General features: G+C 34.5%; 1 protein-coding gene across 2 annotated transcripts in view; it reads left to right on the top strand.

The window, feature by feature from the left end:
- The window catches only part of SMEK2 (SMEK homolog 2, suppressor of mek1 (Dictyostelium)), an 82,820-nt gene that overhangs the window by 55,810 nt on the left and 5,783 nt on the right, over window positions 1-21,227 (top strand). Inside the window, exons 11-15 of one of the 2 annotated variants that reach the window (XM_006868015.1) lie at window positions 2,720-2,878; window positions 5,650-5,819; window positions 8,105-8,244; window positions 8,740-8,924; window positions 10,524-10,726. In XM_006868015.1, the coding sequence (XP_006868077.1) occupies window positions 2,720-2,878; window positions 5,650-5,819; window positions 8,105-8,244; window positions 8,740-8,924; window positions 10,524-10,726 (857 nt within the window). The remainder of the gene's footprint in view (window positions 1-2,719; window positions 2,879-5,649; window positions 5,820-8,104; window positions 8,245-8,739; window positions 8,925-10,523; window positions 10,727-21,227) is intronic. The other variant, XM_006868016.1, reaches the window with a different exon arrangement.

Raw genomic sequence — 21,227 nt, 5'->3', positions numbered from 1 at the left:
GCAAGGTTGGCAGTTCAATGTCACTATCTGTTCCTCGGAAATCCTGTACAGGGTACTTATGGGTCGGAACTAATTCGACTGCACTTAAGAATGACATTGAAATCTATAGTTAACTTAGACCAGTTAAGAACCAGTCTTCATGATAATGTTGTGCTTAGATATTGTTTATGACTCTGATCTAAACCCTGTCTTGTTTGCATTTATTTCTTTTGGGAACTACATACCAGTTACGGGCCTGGTTATATTAAAAATATGGTTTCTGTTTGCATCTTTTATACCAAGTCCATGAGAGCTAACTTATTTAGGCCACCAAGCAAGGAGAGACTTTAGAGATTGGATTGGTTAGAGGTATAATGTGTAATTTCATTTCCTAATTTATGAAAGTATAAACAAGATAGTTAATTAACATTGCAGATTATTATTACATAATCTTTTTAAAATAAAATTTGAAAATGAGAAAGAGTAATTATTTCCAGTACTGGGAGACTAGGTCATATTTTGGCTGTGCTGTTGGCTCTCTGGTATCGTAGTGGTTATGAATCGGGCTGTGAACCGCAAGGTCAGCAGTTCGAAACTACCAGCACTTCCATGGGAGAAAGATGAGGCTTTCTGCTCCCGTAAAGATTTACAGCCTCGGAAACCCTGTGCAAGGATCGCTATGAGTCGGAACCAACTCCAAGGCACTTAACAACAACAACAGAGCATGTAAAACTTTATATGAATTTAAACTTTGTGTATTTTATAGTCATACTGTTATTAAAAAGAATATCAGTTTGATTTGGCTAGCATTATCATTCCACAAAATATCTTTTCTTGAGTAAATAAAATAGATGAACTGTTTTATGTCAGTCATTTTTTCTGTTCTATAAAGCTGTGGCTTACTAATTTTTAAATGATCTCATCTCTCCTTGCCAGAAAGTATCTGTATAATAGGAATGAGTTATTACTCTGTATGCATGCCCTTGACATACATTAAAACTAAATGTTTGAGAGGCAATTAGAAATCATTCTTTGAATAAACCAAAGCCTCTTGAGGGAAAAAGAAAAGGGTAGTTTATTTTCTTGTGGATATTATGAATCAATGCTAAAATATTATGTTAAAAAAATGTTGATATAAAAAAATATTGCATCAAATGAAGAGTTTGCTTTCATTTCAGAGCTACTTCTGCCATGTTTGGAACATCATGTATATCAAATTCAAAGCTGTAGTACACTAATTGTTAAGTACTGCATTTATTTTTGTTTGGGTATTGTCAAGGAGCTTATAAGAACTACATTTATTAAAGAAACATTACCAAAAGGAAAGAAGAGTGGGATGTATTTATATATCTCACAAATTATATAAAAATTTGAAAGAGGATATTTGTACATGAGTAATTTACCTTTTCTGCAGTCCACTATGAATGTGGTGGAACATACAGTGGGCAAAATGATGAAAACTTCCTAGATAGCAAGCATCGTACAGCAAAGAATTGCTGGGCCAGGGGGCACAGTCCCATAGTCTCAAGGGACATCGTGGTCAGTTGGTATAACATAGTTCACAAGGACTATTGTCTACATCCTATGTGGGTGAGGAGTTTCTGGGATATTAAAAGTTCATGAGTAGCTGTAAAAGGTGTAGCTATTGGTTTCTCCATGTGTGGAAGAAAAAAGAGTGATAAGAATTGAAGAGACTTGGAATCAATTAGTCCAGTGGATGAATGGAACATGTGAACATCGTTCTCCATGACTCTGAGACCAGAAGAACTAGACGGTGCTGGCTACCACTACCAACTGCTCTAAAAGGGATCACATTGAGGGTCCCAGATAGAGTGGGAAAAAACCCTCAAGATAATAAGCATAAGAATACAGGTTTACTGGTCAGAATGTGACTGGAGGAATCAGAGACTATGGTCCTCTTGTTTTATCATGGAGTTGGTTCCAACTCATAGTGACCCTGCACAGGGTTTCTGAGGCTGTAAATCTTTACGGGAGCAGAATGCCTCATCTTTCTCCTGCCGAGCTCCGAACTACTGATCTTCAGGTTCCAGCCCAAATTGTAACCACTTACAACTACCAGAGCTCCTCTTACCACCCTTCATTCACGGCTGGAAAGGAAGTCACCCTCATGACCCAGTTTTCAGTCAAGTAGTAGAGAGGTCTTTAGTGGAGATAACAACACTAGTAAGGTATACTTATCATTCAAAATCAAAAGGTAAAATTTTCCTAAGTACAAAGTCAAGAAGGGTTAGGTAGGTGGGTGGAATGCAAATAGAAACCAAAGGGAGGAAGCAGGGTAACTATTGTTGCAGGGAGGGGATTGTAATTACTGGGATAAAACAAAGTATGTAATTTGTTAAATGGAAAGCAGCTGATCTTCGCTGGAAACCTGCACTCAATTAGCAATGTAAAGTTTTTAAAAAAAAACAAACAGATTATCGATATGCAGTGGGATTTATTTCATGTCTGTAGACTTTTTTTTGGCTGATTTTTTTCCTTCCTGAGCATATTAAATATTTTATACAATGAGATTCTCAGAAATTTTCTATTTAGTAATTATAATTAATAATACTTCTGGAGAAGTCTGCCTAATGGAAAATAAAAATCTATAGCATTCTTAATTGATATAAAAATAAGAGGTGATACAGTTTTAACTTTTGCTCTGAAATGTAGGATGTAAACTTTATACATTTTAGTTAGATGTACTATTTATTTTTATATGATGGCTTTTCTTTTGTAGATAATTATCAAACAGCACAGCTACTTGCCTTAATTTTAGAGTTGCTCACATTTTGTGTGGAACATCACACATATCATATAAAAAACTATATTATGAACAAAGATTTACTGAGAAGAGTCTTGGTCTTGATGAATTCAAAGCATACGTTCCTGGCTTTGTGTAAGTAACAATTGAACATTCCTGTAAAATGTTTTATGGGACAATATTTTTAATAGAGATACAATCTAAAGTTACCCATTGGAATTTTTTTTTATTTAAACAGTGTGTATACTTTTTTAAATGATTGTGAGAAGTACTAAAACCTCCTGTTTTCTGTCTTTGAGAGAAATTGGGATATAGTGGGTCACGCTCCACATTTTGATCACATTTAGATTCTATTACCATAATTTTTTTGTGATAACCATACCACATGTTTTTATTAACAGAACTAATCCTGCTGCCTTCTCAATCTGCTTTTTCAAACCGTTGTTTAGTAGTAGCTCTTTATATTTTTTAGATGTGGCCCTTGAAATATTACTGTGTAACACAGGTTTTTATTGAACTTGAAAATGTGTATGGACAAATGTCTCAGACCACTTGACCAATAATAATTTAACTTAAATCCTTGACCAGTAATAATTTAACTTAAATCTTGATGTGAGTTCCAGAGTTGATTTTGGACAAACGCTAAACCTCCCCGGTCTTAGTAATATTACCTGCAAGTAGACATAAAGAAAGCTCCCTCGAAATGAAAACTGTCTTGTGAGGGTTTTTTCTGACTATCAAGATTGTTGTTAAATTTTGATGTTTAATACACAGAGAAGAGATTAATCTTAGTACCTTCTTTTTTTAAATGCCTTTAAATTAGCCTTTTAAATGCCTTTAAATTCCTTTTTTTTCACATGCATGTGTAGGGTGGTTTTGGTTTTTCTTTCCCCAAACTGAATTGCACTAGCACATCTCTCAGCCCATTTTTTTTCTCTAAATGATACCCAAGTAACATTTCTTAGCAATTTGTTCTTCCTTTTTTTATTGGATAGTTTACAAGGGTGTTTTCAGTCTTGTGCCTCTATAAACAACACTGTAGTAAATAAACTGCTAGCTAGATATTTTAGGTACTGTTTATTTATCTCTACATTATAGGTTCCCAGTAATGGGATTGCTGGGACTAAAAGTTAATATATTTTTAATATATCCTTTAAATTTTTTAATTTAGCATATAACTTTACCAGATTACTTTCCCAAAAAAATAAAACACGTCATGTTTTCCCAGCTTTTCATATTAATTCTTTTTTAAAAATGCTGTCAACCTGATCATGAAAAATGTTATTCCACTTTTCTGTTTTTCCTGAATATATCTTTTCATATTTTAGTTATCATTTGCATTTTGTTGTAAATTGCTTCTTACCTTCTTAGGAGGTCTTTGCATAGTAGAGATTTTAACTGTCATGCTTGGAAAAAGATTTCCCTGTCTCATTAGTCTTTGCCTTTGACTTTATGGTATTGCTTTTAATAAAACAGCAAAATTCATTATGCTGACATAGGTCTTCCTTTCCCTTTTATGACTTTAGGGTTTTTCATCATAGGAAAGTCTCGTATATCCTGTTATACAAAGACTTCATATCCTATTATTATACATAGTCTTCCAAACTTAAAAATTTTTATTATTGCATTTTTTACACTTAAGTAAATAATGTGTCTGAAAATTACTTTTACATATGGTATGATAAGGGGCTAGCTTTGTTTCTTCCATATGGATAGCCATATGGGCCAATACCTTCATTAAATAATCAATATTTTTCCCTTCTTACTTGAAATATTTCTGTTATATAGTTAATTACCATTATACTTGTGTTTATTTCTGGACTTTCTAGTTCACTAGATGAAATAAATAGGAATGTTTATCCTTAAGCCATTATAGTACCTTTATTTTATGTCTACTTGTATCCCCTTCACGTTTCTTCTTAATTTCCTTGGTGGTTCTTGTTCCTTTGTTTTTCTTCAATAACTTCAAATTAATTTTCTCTTATTCTTCCTGATCAAAATAACATTAACAGTTTTGGTTTTGATTTTGTTTTGTTTTAATTGTAAACTGAGTGATAATTTACATGGGAGAACATCAGCTTTACACCATCATTTCATTGCAATGATTAAAATCTCCTCCATGCATCATCATTTAATAGCATTTGCTTCCATTCCTTGTTTTTCTTTTTTTTCGGTGGGATGGGGGGTTAGGTGGATGTACACACAAAAAAAATCAGGAATAGATAATGATTTAAACAACCAAAGGGCACATTCTGCAAGCCTGCCTCCTGGCCACAAACACTCAGTGCCTCTCTTTCCATGTGTGTAGAGTCCTCATCTGCTCGCTCTCTCCATGTCATCATCTCTGCCTCCATCTCTGATGTGCTACTTCTCTGGATAGGGTTTGTGAGCACCACTTTCGTTGCATTGTCTCAACATCCTCCTGCACCTGCTCTTAATACTGCCACATATGCATTCACTGGTTTTTATGTATTTTTAATGTTTGTCTAGGACCTGCCTGCTAAGTAGTTTATCTCTCTGATACCACAAACAACTTTTTGTTGTTTTTTGTTCTGGTTACAAAGTTTCATAGGTTTTGAGTAGATTTCTGCAAATTCTTACTCTTCTCAAAGCCCAGTTATTTTCACCATAAGATTTTTTGGAGGGGGTGGTGAAGGGGGGAAGAGTTTATATATTGCTTGGAGCCCTGGTGTGCCAATGCAAGGTTGGTTTGAACCTCAAGACTGGCGGTTCAAGCTCACCAACCTCTCTTCGGAAACCCTATACAGGGTCACTCTGAGTTGGTACTAACGCCACAGCACTTAAATTACAACAGTAACATGTATTGCTTTGTAGCAAAACCACGTATTATATAGCAAGTAATAACTAGTGAACACATGAATTTTTGTCTCTTTATTTTTAATTAGGTGCTCTTCGTTTTATGAGGCGGATAATTGGCCTTAAAGATGAATTTTATAACCGTTACATCACCAAGGGAAATCTTTTTGAGCCAGTTATAAATGCTCTCCTGGATAATGGAACGCGGTACAATCTGTTGAATTCAGCGGTTGTTGAGTTGTTTGAATTTATAAGAGTGGTAAGTTTACGTTACAGGATTCCTAGTGAAGTAAGCAAAGTGATCTCTTCATTCTGCCTTTGCTTCTCAAATTGCTTATTTCACGTGTATGAAAATTTATTTCCAATAAACTGAACATTTCAAACTCACTTGCCACATAGTTATAGTTAAATGATGATAGCATTTTAAATTATGAAATTCAATTTAGTTTTTTAACTCATATTTATTCTTCATTCCATTTTTTTTGGCCAAATGTTTCAGGATCACGTTAGGCATATGTGGACATTTTAGTCAGGCATTGCTATTTATGCCATCTCTTAGGAAAAGATAACTTTGTAATGTAGAGACACTGATAAATGAGCAGAAAAGATGAAAAATAATCCTTTGTTAAATATGGGGAAAAAATGCGTAAAAGGTAGGATAGAATTTGAAATAGAAGAGAGCAGGAAGTTAATCTATACTACTCTAATTCTTTATTTTACAAATGAGAGAATTTAGACATCCAAAGTAATTCAGTGATTTATTTATTCCAAGAATATCCTTTTGGTTTGTACAACAGAGTCAGAGATAGAAGATAAGTTTGTACAGCAGAGTCAGAGATAGAAGGTAATTTTGTATAGCAGAGTCAGAGATAGAAGATGAGTTTTAACTCTGCTTCAGGTAGTAGAAAGTTTGTCATAAAATGATAAGCTCTTCTTAAATAGCAGGAATAAGCCAGATAACAACTGTAGAACCATCATTACAATAGAGTTACCCTCCCTGCACATAATTGCACACTGATACTAATGTTCTTCCATGTAAACTTATCATATAATTCACAATAAAACATTGACTGAAGTAGTCTTAGAAAGGAGGGAATATAGCTGACTTCATTAGGTTTCAACCCATATTTCCAGTCCACCGTTCTAATGAATCAGAGATTAACTTTTTTACTTTAAATATTTTCGTGCGATACTGATGAAATGAATGAATGGCCTGTAGGGTTCACAACCCCATTTGTAGGGTCCACAGCACCATTCCTACTTCCATGACAGTATTTATGTGCTTCTGAAAATAATTCTGTTTGGTTGATAAGTGTTTGTTGAATAAAAAAACTTGCCCTAATTTGGTCAGTATAGAACACAGAATCATTTACCTAGTTTCTGGTTTTTCTTTACATATATATATATATATGTATACATAGATAATTAATAAGCTGTTTAAGTAGACTTAGAAAGGTTTAACTAAATGATGGTATATGTTTTAGAGAAGTGTCCTGTGTATTTATTACTTAGTGTTAGCTATAAAGTCCTGATGTGGCACTGTATGATAAGCTCTCAACCATAAAGTTGGTTTGTACTGTAGGATCGGCGGTTTAAACTCAACCGCTGTGCCTCAGAAACTTTAAACAGGGTCACTGCTATAAGTCAGAACTGATTCCATGGCACTTAACAACAACAACGATAAAGTCTTGAGTTAGTTTTAAATTTTTTTTAAAAAGAATTTGCAAAGATTAGTCTGGTTTACTTAAATTTTAAAAGAATTTAAAGAAGTTATACTGCGATCTCTAGATAAAGCACACCACATAGTTAATCATACTGTTGTATAGTTTAAACTCTATGCTTAATTGTTGTTTTTGTTGTTATGCGCCGTGGAGTCGGTTCTGACTCATAGCGACCCTGAACAGGGTTTCCGAGGCTGTAAATCTTTATGGGAGCAGAAAGCCTCATCTTTATCCCATGGAATAAGCTGGTAGTTTCAAACTGCTGACCCTGAGGTTAGCAGCCTGATTTCATAACCACTATGCTACCAGAACTCCTTCATTGGGTGCTTCATTAGATGAGGCTTGTCCCATTTTTATGGTAGTTAAATATGAAGTCACTAAATAATATTTTGTTGAAAATATCGAAACAGCTACTTTTTATCCAGTTGTGTACTTTTGCTTAGGCTATCCGTCCCTTTTAGAACCTCAATTGTCATTTTTTGTAAAACAGGGGTTCTAAAACCTATTTTAAAGAATTGTTGTGAGCCACAGATTAGTATCCAAAAGTATTTTTTAGATTGTGAAGTACTCTTACAAGGGCAAAAAATAAACCAAAGACATAGACTAAATCCATTTACTTTTTAGCATTCTTTATAGTTCCTCAAAACTGCACCAGTAAACTGCTTCTTTTCCTGTTTCCTGTGGATTCCTGGCTTATGTAAAGAAACTAAGATAACTGATTTCAGAAGGTGATTTTGGAAACCCTTTTTTGGTCACCTTTGGAGTCATACATCTGTTTTTCCTTAATCATTATATTTGAAATGAATATTTTCTGCTTATACAGGAAGATATCAAGTCTCTTACTACGCATATAGTTGAAAACTTTTATAAGGCACTTGAATCAATTGAATATGTTCAGACATTCAAAGGATTGAAGACTAAATATGAACAAGAGAAAGACAGACAAAATCAGAAACTCAACAGGTATTGTTTAAGTTTATTATAATTATAGCTTGTTCAAAATCATCTGTAGTTTGTATCTTAGGGCATTTTTGTTTTATCACTAGATAGCATAGGAGATAAGGGATCCTTCGTTACCTCTCAATCCTTTACATGATGATTACTGCCTTGTATTGGTATAGTGCTGTAGGATAAGCATTGGATTACTAACTGCAAGGTTGGCAGTTCAAACGCACCATCCAGTCCTTGGAAACCTTGCATAGGGTCGCTATGAATTAGAGCCAACTTGATGTCACTTAATAACAACAACGTTGTAAATCAAGAAGAAAATTTGATTTCCAACTGTCTCTGAAGCCTTGGAGTATTCTCTGGTTATATTTTGTATCATGACCGAGGTGATTATGATCAAAGTTTAACACAGTTAAAATCACTTCAGTGCCTCTGGGTTTTGCATAGCCCCCCCAAGTTTTAATCTAGACATGAACTTTAAATCAATACTCTGTGGTATGTTTCTTACAGTGTACCATCTATATTGCGTAGTAACAGATTTCGCAGAGATGCTAAAGCCTTGGAAGAGGATGAAGAAATGTGGTTTAATGAAGATGAAGAAGAAGAAGGGAAAACAGTTGTGCCACCAGTGGAAAAATCTAAGCCAGAAGATGATTTTCCAGATAGCTATGAAAAATTTATGGAGACAAAAAAAGGTACTAAAATTCTAAATAGTGGTAAAACATGAATGATGCAAATCATGTCCCTTTAAAATTATATACCTTTTCCATATCTATTTGAGAGTTCTGTTCATGTTTAAATTTTTTTGTTGAAATTTGCCAGCTGGTGATGTCATTCATTTGTAATTTAGAAATTGCAGTCCTTCAGAGTTCAGGTGTGACACCACAGGATAAGCACTCGACCTCAAGGTCTGTTTGCATTGCAGTTCAAACTCACTAGCCATTCCTCAGAAACCCTACACAGGGTGTCTATGAGTCAGAACTGATTTGGCAGCACTTAACAACAACTTGTACTTAGTCTTCCATGAATATTGTTGGCATTCTGTCAATACTGAAATGTCCAGTAATAGTAGAGACTGTATAGTTCTATAAGAACCATCCAGAGTACTTCTCCCTAACTATATCTGAGGAAACTGAGTTCAAAGAAGTAACTTCGCTTTGAATGTTTCAAATCATTGTAATATGTCAAGAGGAGAAGTAAATGTCCTTTTCCTTCAGCCTTTCAATATGCTTAACTTGTTTTATAAAACTAAGATCTTACAAATAATTTTCAAATGAGTATAATCTCTAAGTAATTCTTATATGTTACCATTTTAAAGGTTTATAAATTATTATGTTTGAAAGATAAAAACATTTCCTGGACTTTATATAATAGCTTGTGATTTTGAATGGGAAATTTTCTAAAGGCAGTTATCAGTAGTACTGTTTCATTTATTTTTTAAATTTTCCCTGAAATTATTATTTCAAGACTCACTCATTTATCACTCTTTAATGCCATAAGTTCACAGTGCTTGAGCCTGAGGGAGCAAGTGTTCTAAGTAATAAAGCACCTCTGTAGTCAAATTCTTCTACCTTTACTCATAACAGTCACTGCCCTTGTTACTGTCAAAAGAAGCAGTAAGGCTATAAGATAGTTTCTTTCCCTCACAAGATAGTGTAGAGTTGTGTAGGAGATAAGGGTTTCTTCCTCACTCCTGAATCTTTTACATGATGAATTTCTGCCCTGTATTGGTGTGGCATTGTAGGATAAACACAGGAGTACTAACTGCAAGGTTGGCAATTCAAACTCACCAGCCACTACCTTGAAATCCTCTGTAAAATTGCTATGAATCATATGTAAGAATCATCCAGAAATAAAGGGGATTCAACACCTAAGGAGAAAAAAGAAGCAGATAAAGGATCCTGGAATATTCAAAGAATAAAGGAATGATCATTGTAGACCAAAGTTTTATATGTGAGAGAGGTTACATGGCATATAGAAGTATAGTGTCAGTGAGTGGAAGCTACATGAAATCATTGAAAAGAAAGATCAGACAGCTAATGAGTCTATGGAAGTGTCCCTACATTTAGCACTGTGGGATTCTGGCATAGGATAGCTGATTTTGTTTTATTATTCTTCAGGTTCTTTCTAACCGAGATTTCTAAGATTCTAGCTAATACAGACTTATCTATACTGATTTCTTAGAAAGCAAAACAGTGTTTAAAAAGTTTTAACATTATTGCCCTTTTCAGATGCTTTGACTTAGTAATATATATTGATACAAGTTCAAAATTTTGATTTTGCTTTTACTTTAGCAAAGGAAAGTGAAGACAAGGAAAACCTTCCCAAAAGGACATCTTCTGGTAGCTTCAAATTTACTTTTTCCCACTCTGCCAGTGCTGCTAATGGAACAAACAGTACAAACAGTAAATCTGCAGTGGCTCAGACATCACCAGCAAATTCTAACGGATCTTCTTCCAAAAATACAAATTTGGCTACATCAGTAGCGGCCACCAAGGTATGTGAAACAGCACCTACTATAAACTTGTCTCTTTTGTTTGTTTGTTTTAATCTATCAAATTATTTCTTTACTAAAGAAAATTTGGATAAAAAAAGCAATTTTAAAAAAGAAGAATTAAACATAATATCATTAGAGACCATTTCATTGATTTTTCTTCAGGTCTATGGGTTTATCTGACACATAATTGAGATTACCTGTAAACACAATTTTATATCCTGCATTTATTTGTTACAGAAAGTTCTTTCTATAGTGTTTAAACATTGTCAATAACTATAGAATCCCCTTTTATTTACCTATATTTTAATATATGCAAGGATTCTCCTTTCCACCCCATTCTGTTTTGGATCACTCATGTTCTACTTGATTTTTCATTGATACATGATTAGTAGTATTCATGTATTTTAATTTATTTCTTGGATAAATAAATGTTAGAAAACCATTGAACTCTAGAAAGACTGTACCATTTGTATTCCCACAAGCAGTATATGAGTGTGCTTGACTCACTTTAGCTATGCCAGGGTTGTTATAATTATTTTTAAGAACTGAAATTAGGGGAGACAATATATAATATTACATTCCCAATTATGTGTTCTTTATAGTAAAGTTGACTATTAGTCTTCTGAATTTGTTCTTCTCTAAGTTTGTTCATTATCATCTTTTTTTAAATTGACTCCTATGTTTTTCATATGTGAGTGAATTGCTGCTTAAGGATATATTAACCTTTCTGTTAATTCTCATAGCATATATGTTTTCCACTGATTACTTTTTTTATATAAACAAGTTGAAATTTTGTATGGAACTCTTCACTTGTTTAATTTCCATTTTTCATTATCATATATAACCATCCTTTTCCCAAAAAAGGTTTGCTTAAAATAAAAAGATCCAAATGCTATCCAGGACAAGTATTAACATCATTAATAGAAGGGCAAAAAGAGGGAAATACCGTGGTAGTAGAAAACCTAACTAAATGAAGGAATGCTTCTTGTTTTGAACACAAAATAATAGATCTGAGTTTAATTTTTTATACAATGTGAAATCTTTAGTCAGTATTGTAGTTAGGTTGTCTCGATGGAAGAGCACAAAAATAGTGTGTTTCAGTGGGATTCTTCTTGCAGTTGTTTAAAACACATTTTATATTTTTGACTAAAATTTAAAAATTAATTTTCATTTTTGATAGGACAATTTAGTATAATAGTGTATTACTATTTTATCAGTATGTGCTGTGGAGTTACATTGCTTGAATTCAGATCTTGGCTCTGGATATTTCCAGCTGTTTGATATTGAGGACATTCTAAATCTCTTTGGGCCTTAGTTTTCTCATTTTAAATAGATAAGAGTTGTTGTTAGGTGCCTTCGAGTCAGTTTTGACTCATAGTCGCTTTGTATAGGGCTTCCAAGGAGCAACTGGTGAATTCTAACTGCTGACCTTGTGGTTCAAACCAAGCACTTACTTTATAGGCTTGTTAGTAAAGATTAAATTGTTTAATATACTTAAGGATCTTAGAAAATTGCTTGGTGTGGTATCTCCTAATAAATGTTAATTTTCTTTTCTAAAAAGTAATGTATGTACACCCTCATCTTCATTCCTCCCCTCTTCTTGTAGCATAAAAAATATATACAATATTTTATAATGTATAATGATAATGTTGGAGTCCTGGTGTGCTGTAGGATAAACACTGGACTGATAACCAGTGGTGGTGGTTCAAACCCATTAGCTGCTTCTTGAAATCCCTATGCAGGGTCCCTATGAGTTGGAATTGACTCGAAGGCATTTAGCAACAAAAAGTTTAATGTTAATGTAAGTATTGTTTGTTGAAAATGGTTTTTCTCCATAAATTTTTGTTGTTGTTTTTAAATAGTTGCCTTTGTGTTTTCATTTGTTGCAGCAGTTGTTTCAGTGGCTCTTGTTAATTCTTCCAGTACGTTCCAATTTAGTTTCTACATAGTCTCCCCTTTGAAACAGTTCTCTAGTTGTACTTTATGAACAGGCTACTGTACTCTTCCAGTCTAAATTGGTTGCTGTCTAAACCTGTTACATAGCAGTACCCTAAGGCATCCACTACCTTCATAATGAGACTTTCTTTTGTTTCTCCTTTCTTGTGTTATTTCATATTAGGATTCCATGTCTTGCTTCGCTTTCTTTGTATTCTCTCTCATTTGGGTGGGGCATATTCTCTAGTCATTTACTGAGGAAAAAAATCCCATAAGAAAATTTGAACCCTTAGAAGTCAGAGAAAAAGAAGAAAACACTCAGGGAGATGGATTGGAAAAGTGGCAGCATCAGTGGGCTCAAATGGGCAACAATTTTGAGGTTGGCCCAGGACTAGGCAGTGTTTCATTCTGTTGTGCATAGGGTTGCTATGAGTCGGTACTGAATGGCACCTAACAACAACAACAAAAATGTATTAAGACTTTCCTCGTGCTTGATTATTTAACCTCATGTAGAATCAGATTGAAAATATTTTTGTCTCAAAAATGTAAAGTGATTACTGTCAAAGATACACTCAAAATTTGAAGTGACTACTATATATAATGAAATTCTCATTCCTAATCCTTTTTTTTTTTTTTAATGTTTTGTTGTGAATTTTACAATAGTTTACATGGGAGTACATTAGGTTTACATTCATTCTATTGTATATTGTTTCATTGCCATGGTTCTTATCCCCTCCATGCATCATTCCTGATCTTTTGTATGGTTTTTTTTTCTTCTTCTTCTTCTTATCTGGAAGCATTTGGGGATTTCTCTCTCTCTTTTCTGAAATTTTTTGATGATGTACTTTGGGCATTTCCATAAATCAGTTGTATTTAGTTCTGGAAATTTTAATGCTCTTTTTCCGTAACTTGTCATATGTAGGACCTTCTGGGTAGATTTTATAATTTTCACAACTTTTCTTTGCTATTATTTATACTTACATTATTTCCTGGGATATACCCTGAAGTTTTTATTTTATCATTCTTCAAAGATATTTTCTGACTTAAAAAATAAACAAAATTAAGGACAAAAAGAAACACATTTTTTACCCCTTTTTCACATAAATAAATTCATGAATATTGTTCAATTGTTTTTGCTTTGAAAAAATAGAAAGTTAAAATCTCTATACAGGTTTTTATTGATACCATTTGTTTTGATATTTTCTCTAATAATGAAAGCTTTCAAGTATCCAGTGATCTATCTATCTAGTGATCTATCTAGCTGTCTATCTCTCACTCTCTATATATGTTGTTGTTGTTAAGTGCTGACCCATAGTAACACGGAATAGGGTTTCCGAGGCTGTAAATCTTTATGGGAGCAGAGCTCCTCATCTTTCTCTGTGGAGCAGCTGGTAGTGTCGAACTGCCAACTTGGTGGTTCACAGACCGATTCATAACCACTGCGCTACCAGAGCCCCTTATATATGTGTGTGTGTATGTGTGTTTTGGTATCTTCTAATAATGGAAGCTTTCAAGAAGTAATCTAGTGATCTCTCTCTCTCTCTGAGGAATTAATAGCCATTTCAGTAAACTGCTAGGCCAACTGGATATCCATCCCACATGTAAAAGAATGTTGCTGGACTCTTACCTCACATCATACACAAAATTTAACTTAAAATAGATGAAACCATAGTTGTATCTTTATGACCTTGACTTCCATTAATTTTTTTTTTTTTCAATTGTGCTTTGAAGTGTGCCGTCAAGAAAGTGAAAAAGATAGCCCTTCAGAATAGAAGAAAATATTTGTAAATCATATATATGATAAGAGACTACAAGATAACCAAATTTTAAAATGGGCAACTGAAAACTCAGCCAAGCCCATTGCCACTGAGTTGATTCTGACTCATAGCAACCCTATGGGACGAGGGTCTGTTTCCAAGATGGGATGTCTTTATGGGAGCGAAAAGCCTCACCTTTCTACCCAGGAGCATCTATCTGGTGGGTCTGAACCACTGACCTCATGGTTAGCTGCCCAAGGTTTAACTCATTGAACTATCGTGGCTCCTTAAAATGGGCAAAGACTTGAATAAACATTTCTCCTGTGAGCATATAACAAGAATTTCAGCATAATTAGTCTTTTGGTTTTGGTTAAGTGCTGTCCAGTCATTTCTGATTCATAGCAACCCTGTATATGATTTCCAGAGAGCAGCTGGTGGGTTGGAACCACCAACCTTGTGGTTAGTAGTCCAGTGCTTACCCTATAGCACCACACCAGGGCTCCCATTAGTTGTTTATTGTTCTTGTTAAGTGCCGTCCAGTGTGCTCTGACTCACAACGATCCTGTATAGGGTTTCCAAGGAGCAATTGGTGTGTTTAAACTGTCCACCTTGTGGTTTGAGGTCTAGTGCTGATCCTACAGTGTCACACCAGAAGTCCCCATTAGCTTTTGTTTTGTTTTAATTTAGTTCCTACCCATAGCAAGTTGTTAGTGATTATGCAAATCAAAACCATGAGATAATGCTTCACAACCAATAGCATTGCTATATTAAAAAAGATGAATAATAGCAAGTGTTACAAGGATGAGAGAAAATGTATTCATATACTGCTGGTGGGAATGTAAACTGATGCCATCACTTTGGAATATAGTCTTGGAGTTCTCCAAAATGTTAAGCAGAGTTAACAGTTACACTCCCAGAAGTATAAAAGTTCTACATGAATATCAATGTTATTATCCATAATAGCCTAAAAGTGTAAGGAACTATCTATCAATAGATGAATGGATAAATAAAATACATAATGGAATATTATTCAGCCTTAGAAAGGATGTACTTTATATATGCTACAATATAGAGTAATCTTAAAAATATTCTAAGTGAACGTCAACAAGACACAAAAGGTCATATCTTGTATGGTTCATTTTATGTCCTTAATATCCAAATTCATTGAAACTATAGATTAATGGTTGCCAGAAGCTGAGGTGAGGAATTTATTCTTAAATTTTAATATATTTTCAGCCTAAACCCTTGCCTTTACTGTACCTGAAATCTTGTACTGCAAAACTTTTCTCCTTGATTTTCTCTAGAGTTGGTGAAGGAACAGGAATCTCTTGGCTGGTGGGCAATAAAAGTAACTGTTTTACTGACATTCCTGTATCTTTTCTGCCCTCCCTCACTATCTTGGTGCATTTATTTCCCTGTTCTTTCAGGGTTCTTCAGGGCAAATCATTTAGATTCTCATTTTTATCTCACTCTACAACTTAGTTCTTGGCTTCTTCCTCTTGCTTCAAAAGGAAAGGTACCTTGTTCCGATTTTTGTCTATAAAACTGTTTTGGCCATTTTTGTCTGCTGTTTTCTCCCTTTCTTTTTTTGGTCATATGTACTTTTAAAATTGCTTTGAATCTAACGAGGTTTCAGGAGACAGTGGAAGTAACAGTATTTATTGTCCTTCTAGTAGCTTTAGCCACCATGAGCTGTCTTCTAATTATACAACATAATGCTTTAAGAAAAATACCATTGGAAAGAAAAAAAGTAATGAATTTTACTTTTGCATACAGATGGAAAAATCTTTAAAACTTAACATGCCAGTATGTGGTATGCCTATATACAAAGGTGATTCTTAATTAGAACAATTTATTTTTACTTTTGTTTACTAATGTTTTCTATAATTTGTTTTATTTTTTGTTGTTTTTTGAGAATATAATATGCACAGCAAAAATATACACCAATTCAACAATTTATATATGCATACAATTCAGTGACACTGATTACATTATATTCTTCAAGTTGTGAAACTGTTGTCATCCTCCTTTGCAAGTTTTCTTCCTCTCCCATTAACTTCAACTCAGTGCTCCCTAAGTTTCCTATCTAATCTTTTGAGCTGCTATTACGAGTTTGATCCCAAATAAGTAGATTTTTTAAAAACATAATGTTCAAATCAGACATTGTTTACTTCTTGTTAGGTGCCATTGAGTCAGTTCCAACTCATAAAGACTTTATGCACAACAGAACGACTTTGCCCAGTTCTGCACCATCCTCACAATTGTTGTTATGCTTGAGTCCATTGCTGCTGCCACTGTGCCAGTTCATCTCTGTAACTTTATTGGGGGGTCTTCATCTTTTTCATTGACCTTCCACTTCACTTAGCATGATGTCCATCTCCAGGGACTTGATCCCTCCTAATAATATATCCAAAGTGTGAAAGATGAAGTCTCACCATACTTCTGTGGTCTTCCTTATTCCTTGTCCAACTTTCACATGCATACGAGGCTACTAAAAAGACCATAGCTTGGGTCAGGAGCACCTTAGTCCTCAGACTGACATTTTTGCTTTTGAACACTTTAAAGAGGATTTGCCTAATGCGATATGTCATTTGAGTTCTTGACTGCTGCTACCATGAGTGTTGATCCAAGCAAAATGAAGTCTTTGACAACTCTTATCTTTTCTCCACTTACCATAATGTTATTTCTTGGTCCAATTGGGAGGATTTTTGTTTTCTTTCATTGAGATACTACCCATACTGAAAGTTGTAGTCTTTGATCTTTATCAGTAGTTTAAGTTGTCTCCATTTTCATCAAGTAAGGTTGTATCATCTGCATACCACAGGTTGATAATGAGTCGTCCTCCAATCCTGATGTCATGTTCTTCTTCATATAAGCCAACTTCAGTTCTTCACTAGTTAAAACTATTTACGATAGGAACAAAGCCAGATGTTGCATAAGAGAATTTTATAAGACCAATGATTTTTCATTGCAAATAACAGTTTTCAGCAACATAAATTCTAACTATATGTCAGGAGTGGGAAACTTTTCGTCTGCCAAAATTTATAACATCATTTGTGGGCTATGCAAAGTTACCAATTTAAAAATTAGCTTATATTTGTTCAAACAACAACAAATATGATTGCTGGAACTGCAGTTGCATTGGAAGGATCAGACCAAATGATTTTGCCCCCCAGGCCGGATGTTTCTCACCCCTGATATACGTGGACCTAACCAGATGGAATGCATTGGAATCAAAATGATTACTTATATGGAAAGAGATGATGAAGCTGGTCAATATTAGTAGTCAGAACAAGGTCAGTGACTTACAATGGAACAGACCATATTAATTACTCATTGCAAGTTCAAGTTGAAGCTGAATAAAATGGAAACAAGTCCACAAGAGCTTATGTAGTACCTTGAATATGTCTCACCTGAACTTAAAGGCCATCTCAAGAATAAGTATCACACATTGAACTTTAATGGCAGAAGATGTGATACAAGTTGTGTGACATCAAGAACATCATCCACAAAGAAAGCAGAAAGGTCATTAAAAAGGAAAGAAAGAAAAGACAATAATGGATGCCTGCAACTTGCTCTTGAGTGTAGTAAGATAACTAAAGCAAATGAAAGAAATGATGACATAAAGAGCTGAACAGATTTCAAAGGACAGCTCGAGAAGACAAAATATTGTGATGAAATGTGCAAAGATCTTGAGGTAGAAAACCAAAAGGGAAGAACATCGTGCTTAGCAGTTCTCAGGCTAAAAGAACTGCAGAAAAAAAATTCAAACCTAAGCTTTCAGTATTAAAGGATTCCAATGGCAAAATATTGAACAACTTGGGTAACATCAAAAGATGGAAGGAATATGTAAGAGTCACTGTACTAAAAAGAATTGCTCAGTTTTCATCCATTTCAGGAGATTAACAAATGATCAAGAACCGATGATATTGAAGGAAAAAGTCTAAAGTGCATTGACGGAATAGGCCAAAAAATAATAATAAAAGGGCACTAGGAATTTACTGAATACCAATTGATGTTTCAATGAATAGATTTAATACTGGAAACACTGAGTTGTTTGTAACAGGAAATTTGGAAGATAGCTACTGGCCAACCAACTGAAATATATTCACATGTGTGCGTATTCTAAAGAAAGGTGATTGAACAGAATGAGGATATTGTTGAACAATATATTTAATATCACATGCAAGTACATTTTGTTAAAAGATAACATAGTACATCAACAGGGAACTGTCAGAAATTCAAGCCAGATTCAGATGAGGAAATGGAACCAGAGATATATAGAAATACTGATGTCAGGTGGACCTTGCTGAAAGCAGAGAAAGTTGTTTATCTTTGTTTTATTGACTGCATAGGTATTCAGTCTATGGATGATATGAAATTATGGACAACCTATGCCTAGACAATCATAAGAGAACAAGGGGGATACTGTGTGCTTTAAATCACTGTGTCTTTAAATCAGGAAAGGCATGCATCAAGGTTGTATCCTTTCACCATATTTATTCAGTCTGTATGCTAAGCAAATAATCCAAGAAGCTGCTCTGTATGAAGAATACAGCACTGTGATAAGGAGAATACTCCTTAACAATCTGTAAATTTAGTTTAGACTTTGTTGTTAAGTACCCTCGAGTTGGTTCCGACCCATAGGGTTTCCGAGGAGCAACTGGTGAACGAACTTAAACCACCAGCCTTGTAGTTCAACAGTGCAGTGCATTAACCCACAGCACCACACGAGAACTCCAGATTACACAACCTTTAATACTGAAAGCAAAGAAGACTTGGGGCACTTAACTGATGACTATCAAAGACAATGGCTTTCAGTATGAATTACACCTCAACATAAAGGAAAACCCCTCATAACTGGACCCGTAAACATCATGATACACGGAATTGATGAGGTTGTCAAGGATATAATTTTACTGTGATTCACAGTCAACACCCATGGAAGTAGAATTCAGGGAATGAAAGAATATATTGCATTGGGCACGGCTGCTCTGAAAGACATATTTAACGTTAAAAACTTAAAGATGGCTATACTCTGAGGAATAAAGTGCACCCAACCCAAGTCATGGTGTTTTCAGTTGCTACCTCATACCTCATACACATGTGAAAGTTAGACATAAATAAGAAAGACCGAAGTATTATGGTGGTGGTGCAAAAAAGTGGAAGACCCTCAACATGATGGGTTGACAGTAGCTGCAACAATGGGCTTCAAACATGGAAATGATTGTGAAGATGGCACAGAACTGGGTAATGTTTTGTCTGTTGTATGTAGAGTTGTTTTGAGTCATAACCAACTCAACAACACCTAACAACATTGTTTGGTTTTAAGATGACGGGGGGTATTTTTGGCTTAATGTTTAAAGGATATCTCATGGCAATAGTTTTAGGGCTCATCAGCTTCCATAGATCCATGATAATTTATATTTTGATCTGCATTTCCCACATTTTGGTCAGGATTTTCCTGTAGACTCTTTGATTTATTTGGAATGATAGCTGACCACCTTCCAACTTTTCTGTTCTCATGGCAAATAAGGCAATTAGCCATAAGTACCGTTTCCTCCACCTATTTCTGACTCTCCTTCCTCTTTTGCTCCAGGTGAATAGAGACCAAGTGTTGTATCTTGAATGGCTGCTTGCAAGCTTTTAAGAACCCAATCACTACGCAACGAACTAGGAGGTAGAACAGAAGCACTAAACAAGTTATTAGGCCAAGGTATAATATGTTTTAAAATCAGAAAGTGTGAGTCTGCTTACTCTGTTCTTCTCTTTCAACATTCTTTTAGCTATACAAGGCTTCTTGCCATTTCATATATAAAGTTGAGGACTGATTTTTCCATTTCTGTAAAGAAGGTTGTGGGAATTTTGGTCAGGATTGTGTCGAACCTGTAGATCAGTTTGGGTAGTATTGACATCTTAATATTAAGTTTCCCAGTCCATGAACATGGAACATCTCTCCGTTTATATAAGTCATCTTTTACTCTTTTTCAGCAGTGTTTTGTAGTGTGCGTTGTATAAATCCTTTACATCTCTGGTTAAATTTACTCGAACATATTTTATTCTCTTAGATGGCATTGTAAATGGAATTGTCTCCTTAGTTTCCCTTTAAGAGTTCTCATTGCTGGTATATAGAAACCTAACCAATATTGGTTTATTGACCTTGTATCCTACAACTTTGCTAAATTCCTCTTGTTAGTACTAGTGTTCTAGGCGTCTCTTGGTATTTTCATCATTTCATCTGCGAGAAGAGATCATTTTATTTCTTTACCAATTTGGGAACTGTTTATTTCTTACTGCTCTGTCTAGGATATCTAATATATTAAGTAGAAATGGTGTGAGCACCCCCATCTTATTCTCAATTTCAAGTGCAAAGTTTTCAGTCTTTCTTAAGTATAATGTGGGCTGTTGGGTTTTTTATGTATGCCCTGTGTCATATAGAAGAATTTCCCATCTATTTCTATCTTTTTAATAGTTTTTAATAAGAAAGTTACTGGGTTTTATCATTTATTTCTTATTTTTTTTATCCATAAAGATGATGAGTGTGGTTCCTTTCCCTTGTTCTGTTGATGTGGTATATTAATATTACATTGATTGTGATTGACTTTCTAATGTTGAACCCTGTCTTCCTGGAGTAATTCTTTTGGTCATGATGTATTAATTACTCTTTTAATATGCTGTTGAATTCTGTTTACTGGTGTTTTGTTGAGGATTTTTGCATTTATATGCATTGGTTTTCTCATAATGTCTTTGTCATGTTTTGTGTCAGGATTATTTGCTTCATAGAATGAATTAGAAACATTCCTTCTCTT

This window comes from Chrysochloris asiatica, unplaced genomic scaffold, assembly GCF_000296735.1.
Source record: "Chrysochloris asiatica unplaced genomic scaffold, ChrAsi1.0 scaffold00114, whole genome shotgun sequence".
NCBI lineage: Eukaryota > Metazoa > Chordata > Mammalia > Afrosoricida > Chrysochloridae > Chrysochloris > Chrysochloris asiatica.
The sequence above is the reverse complement of the archived record's forward strand: the minus strand, read 5'-3'. Positions and strand labels throughout refer to the sequence as shown.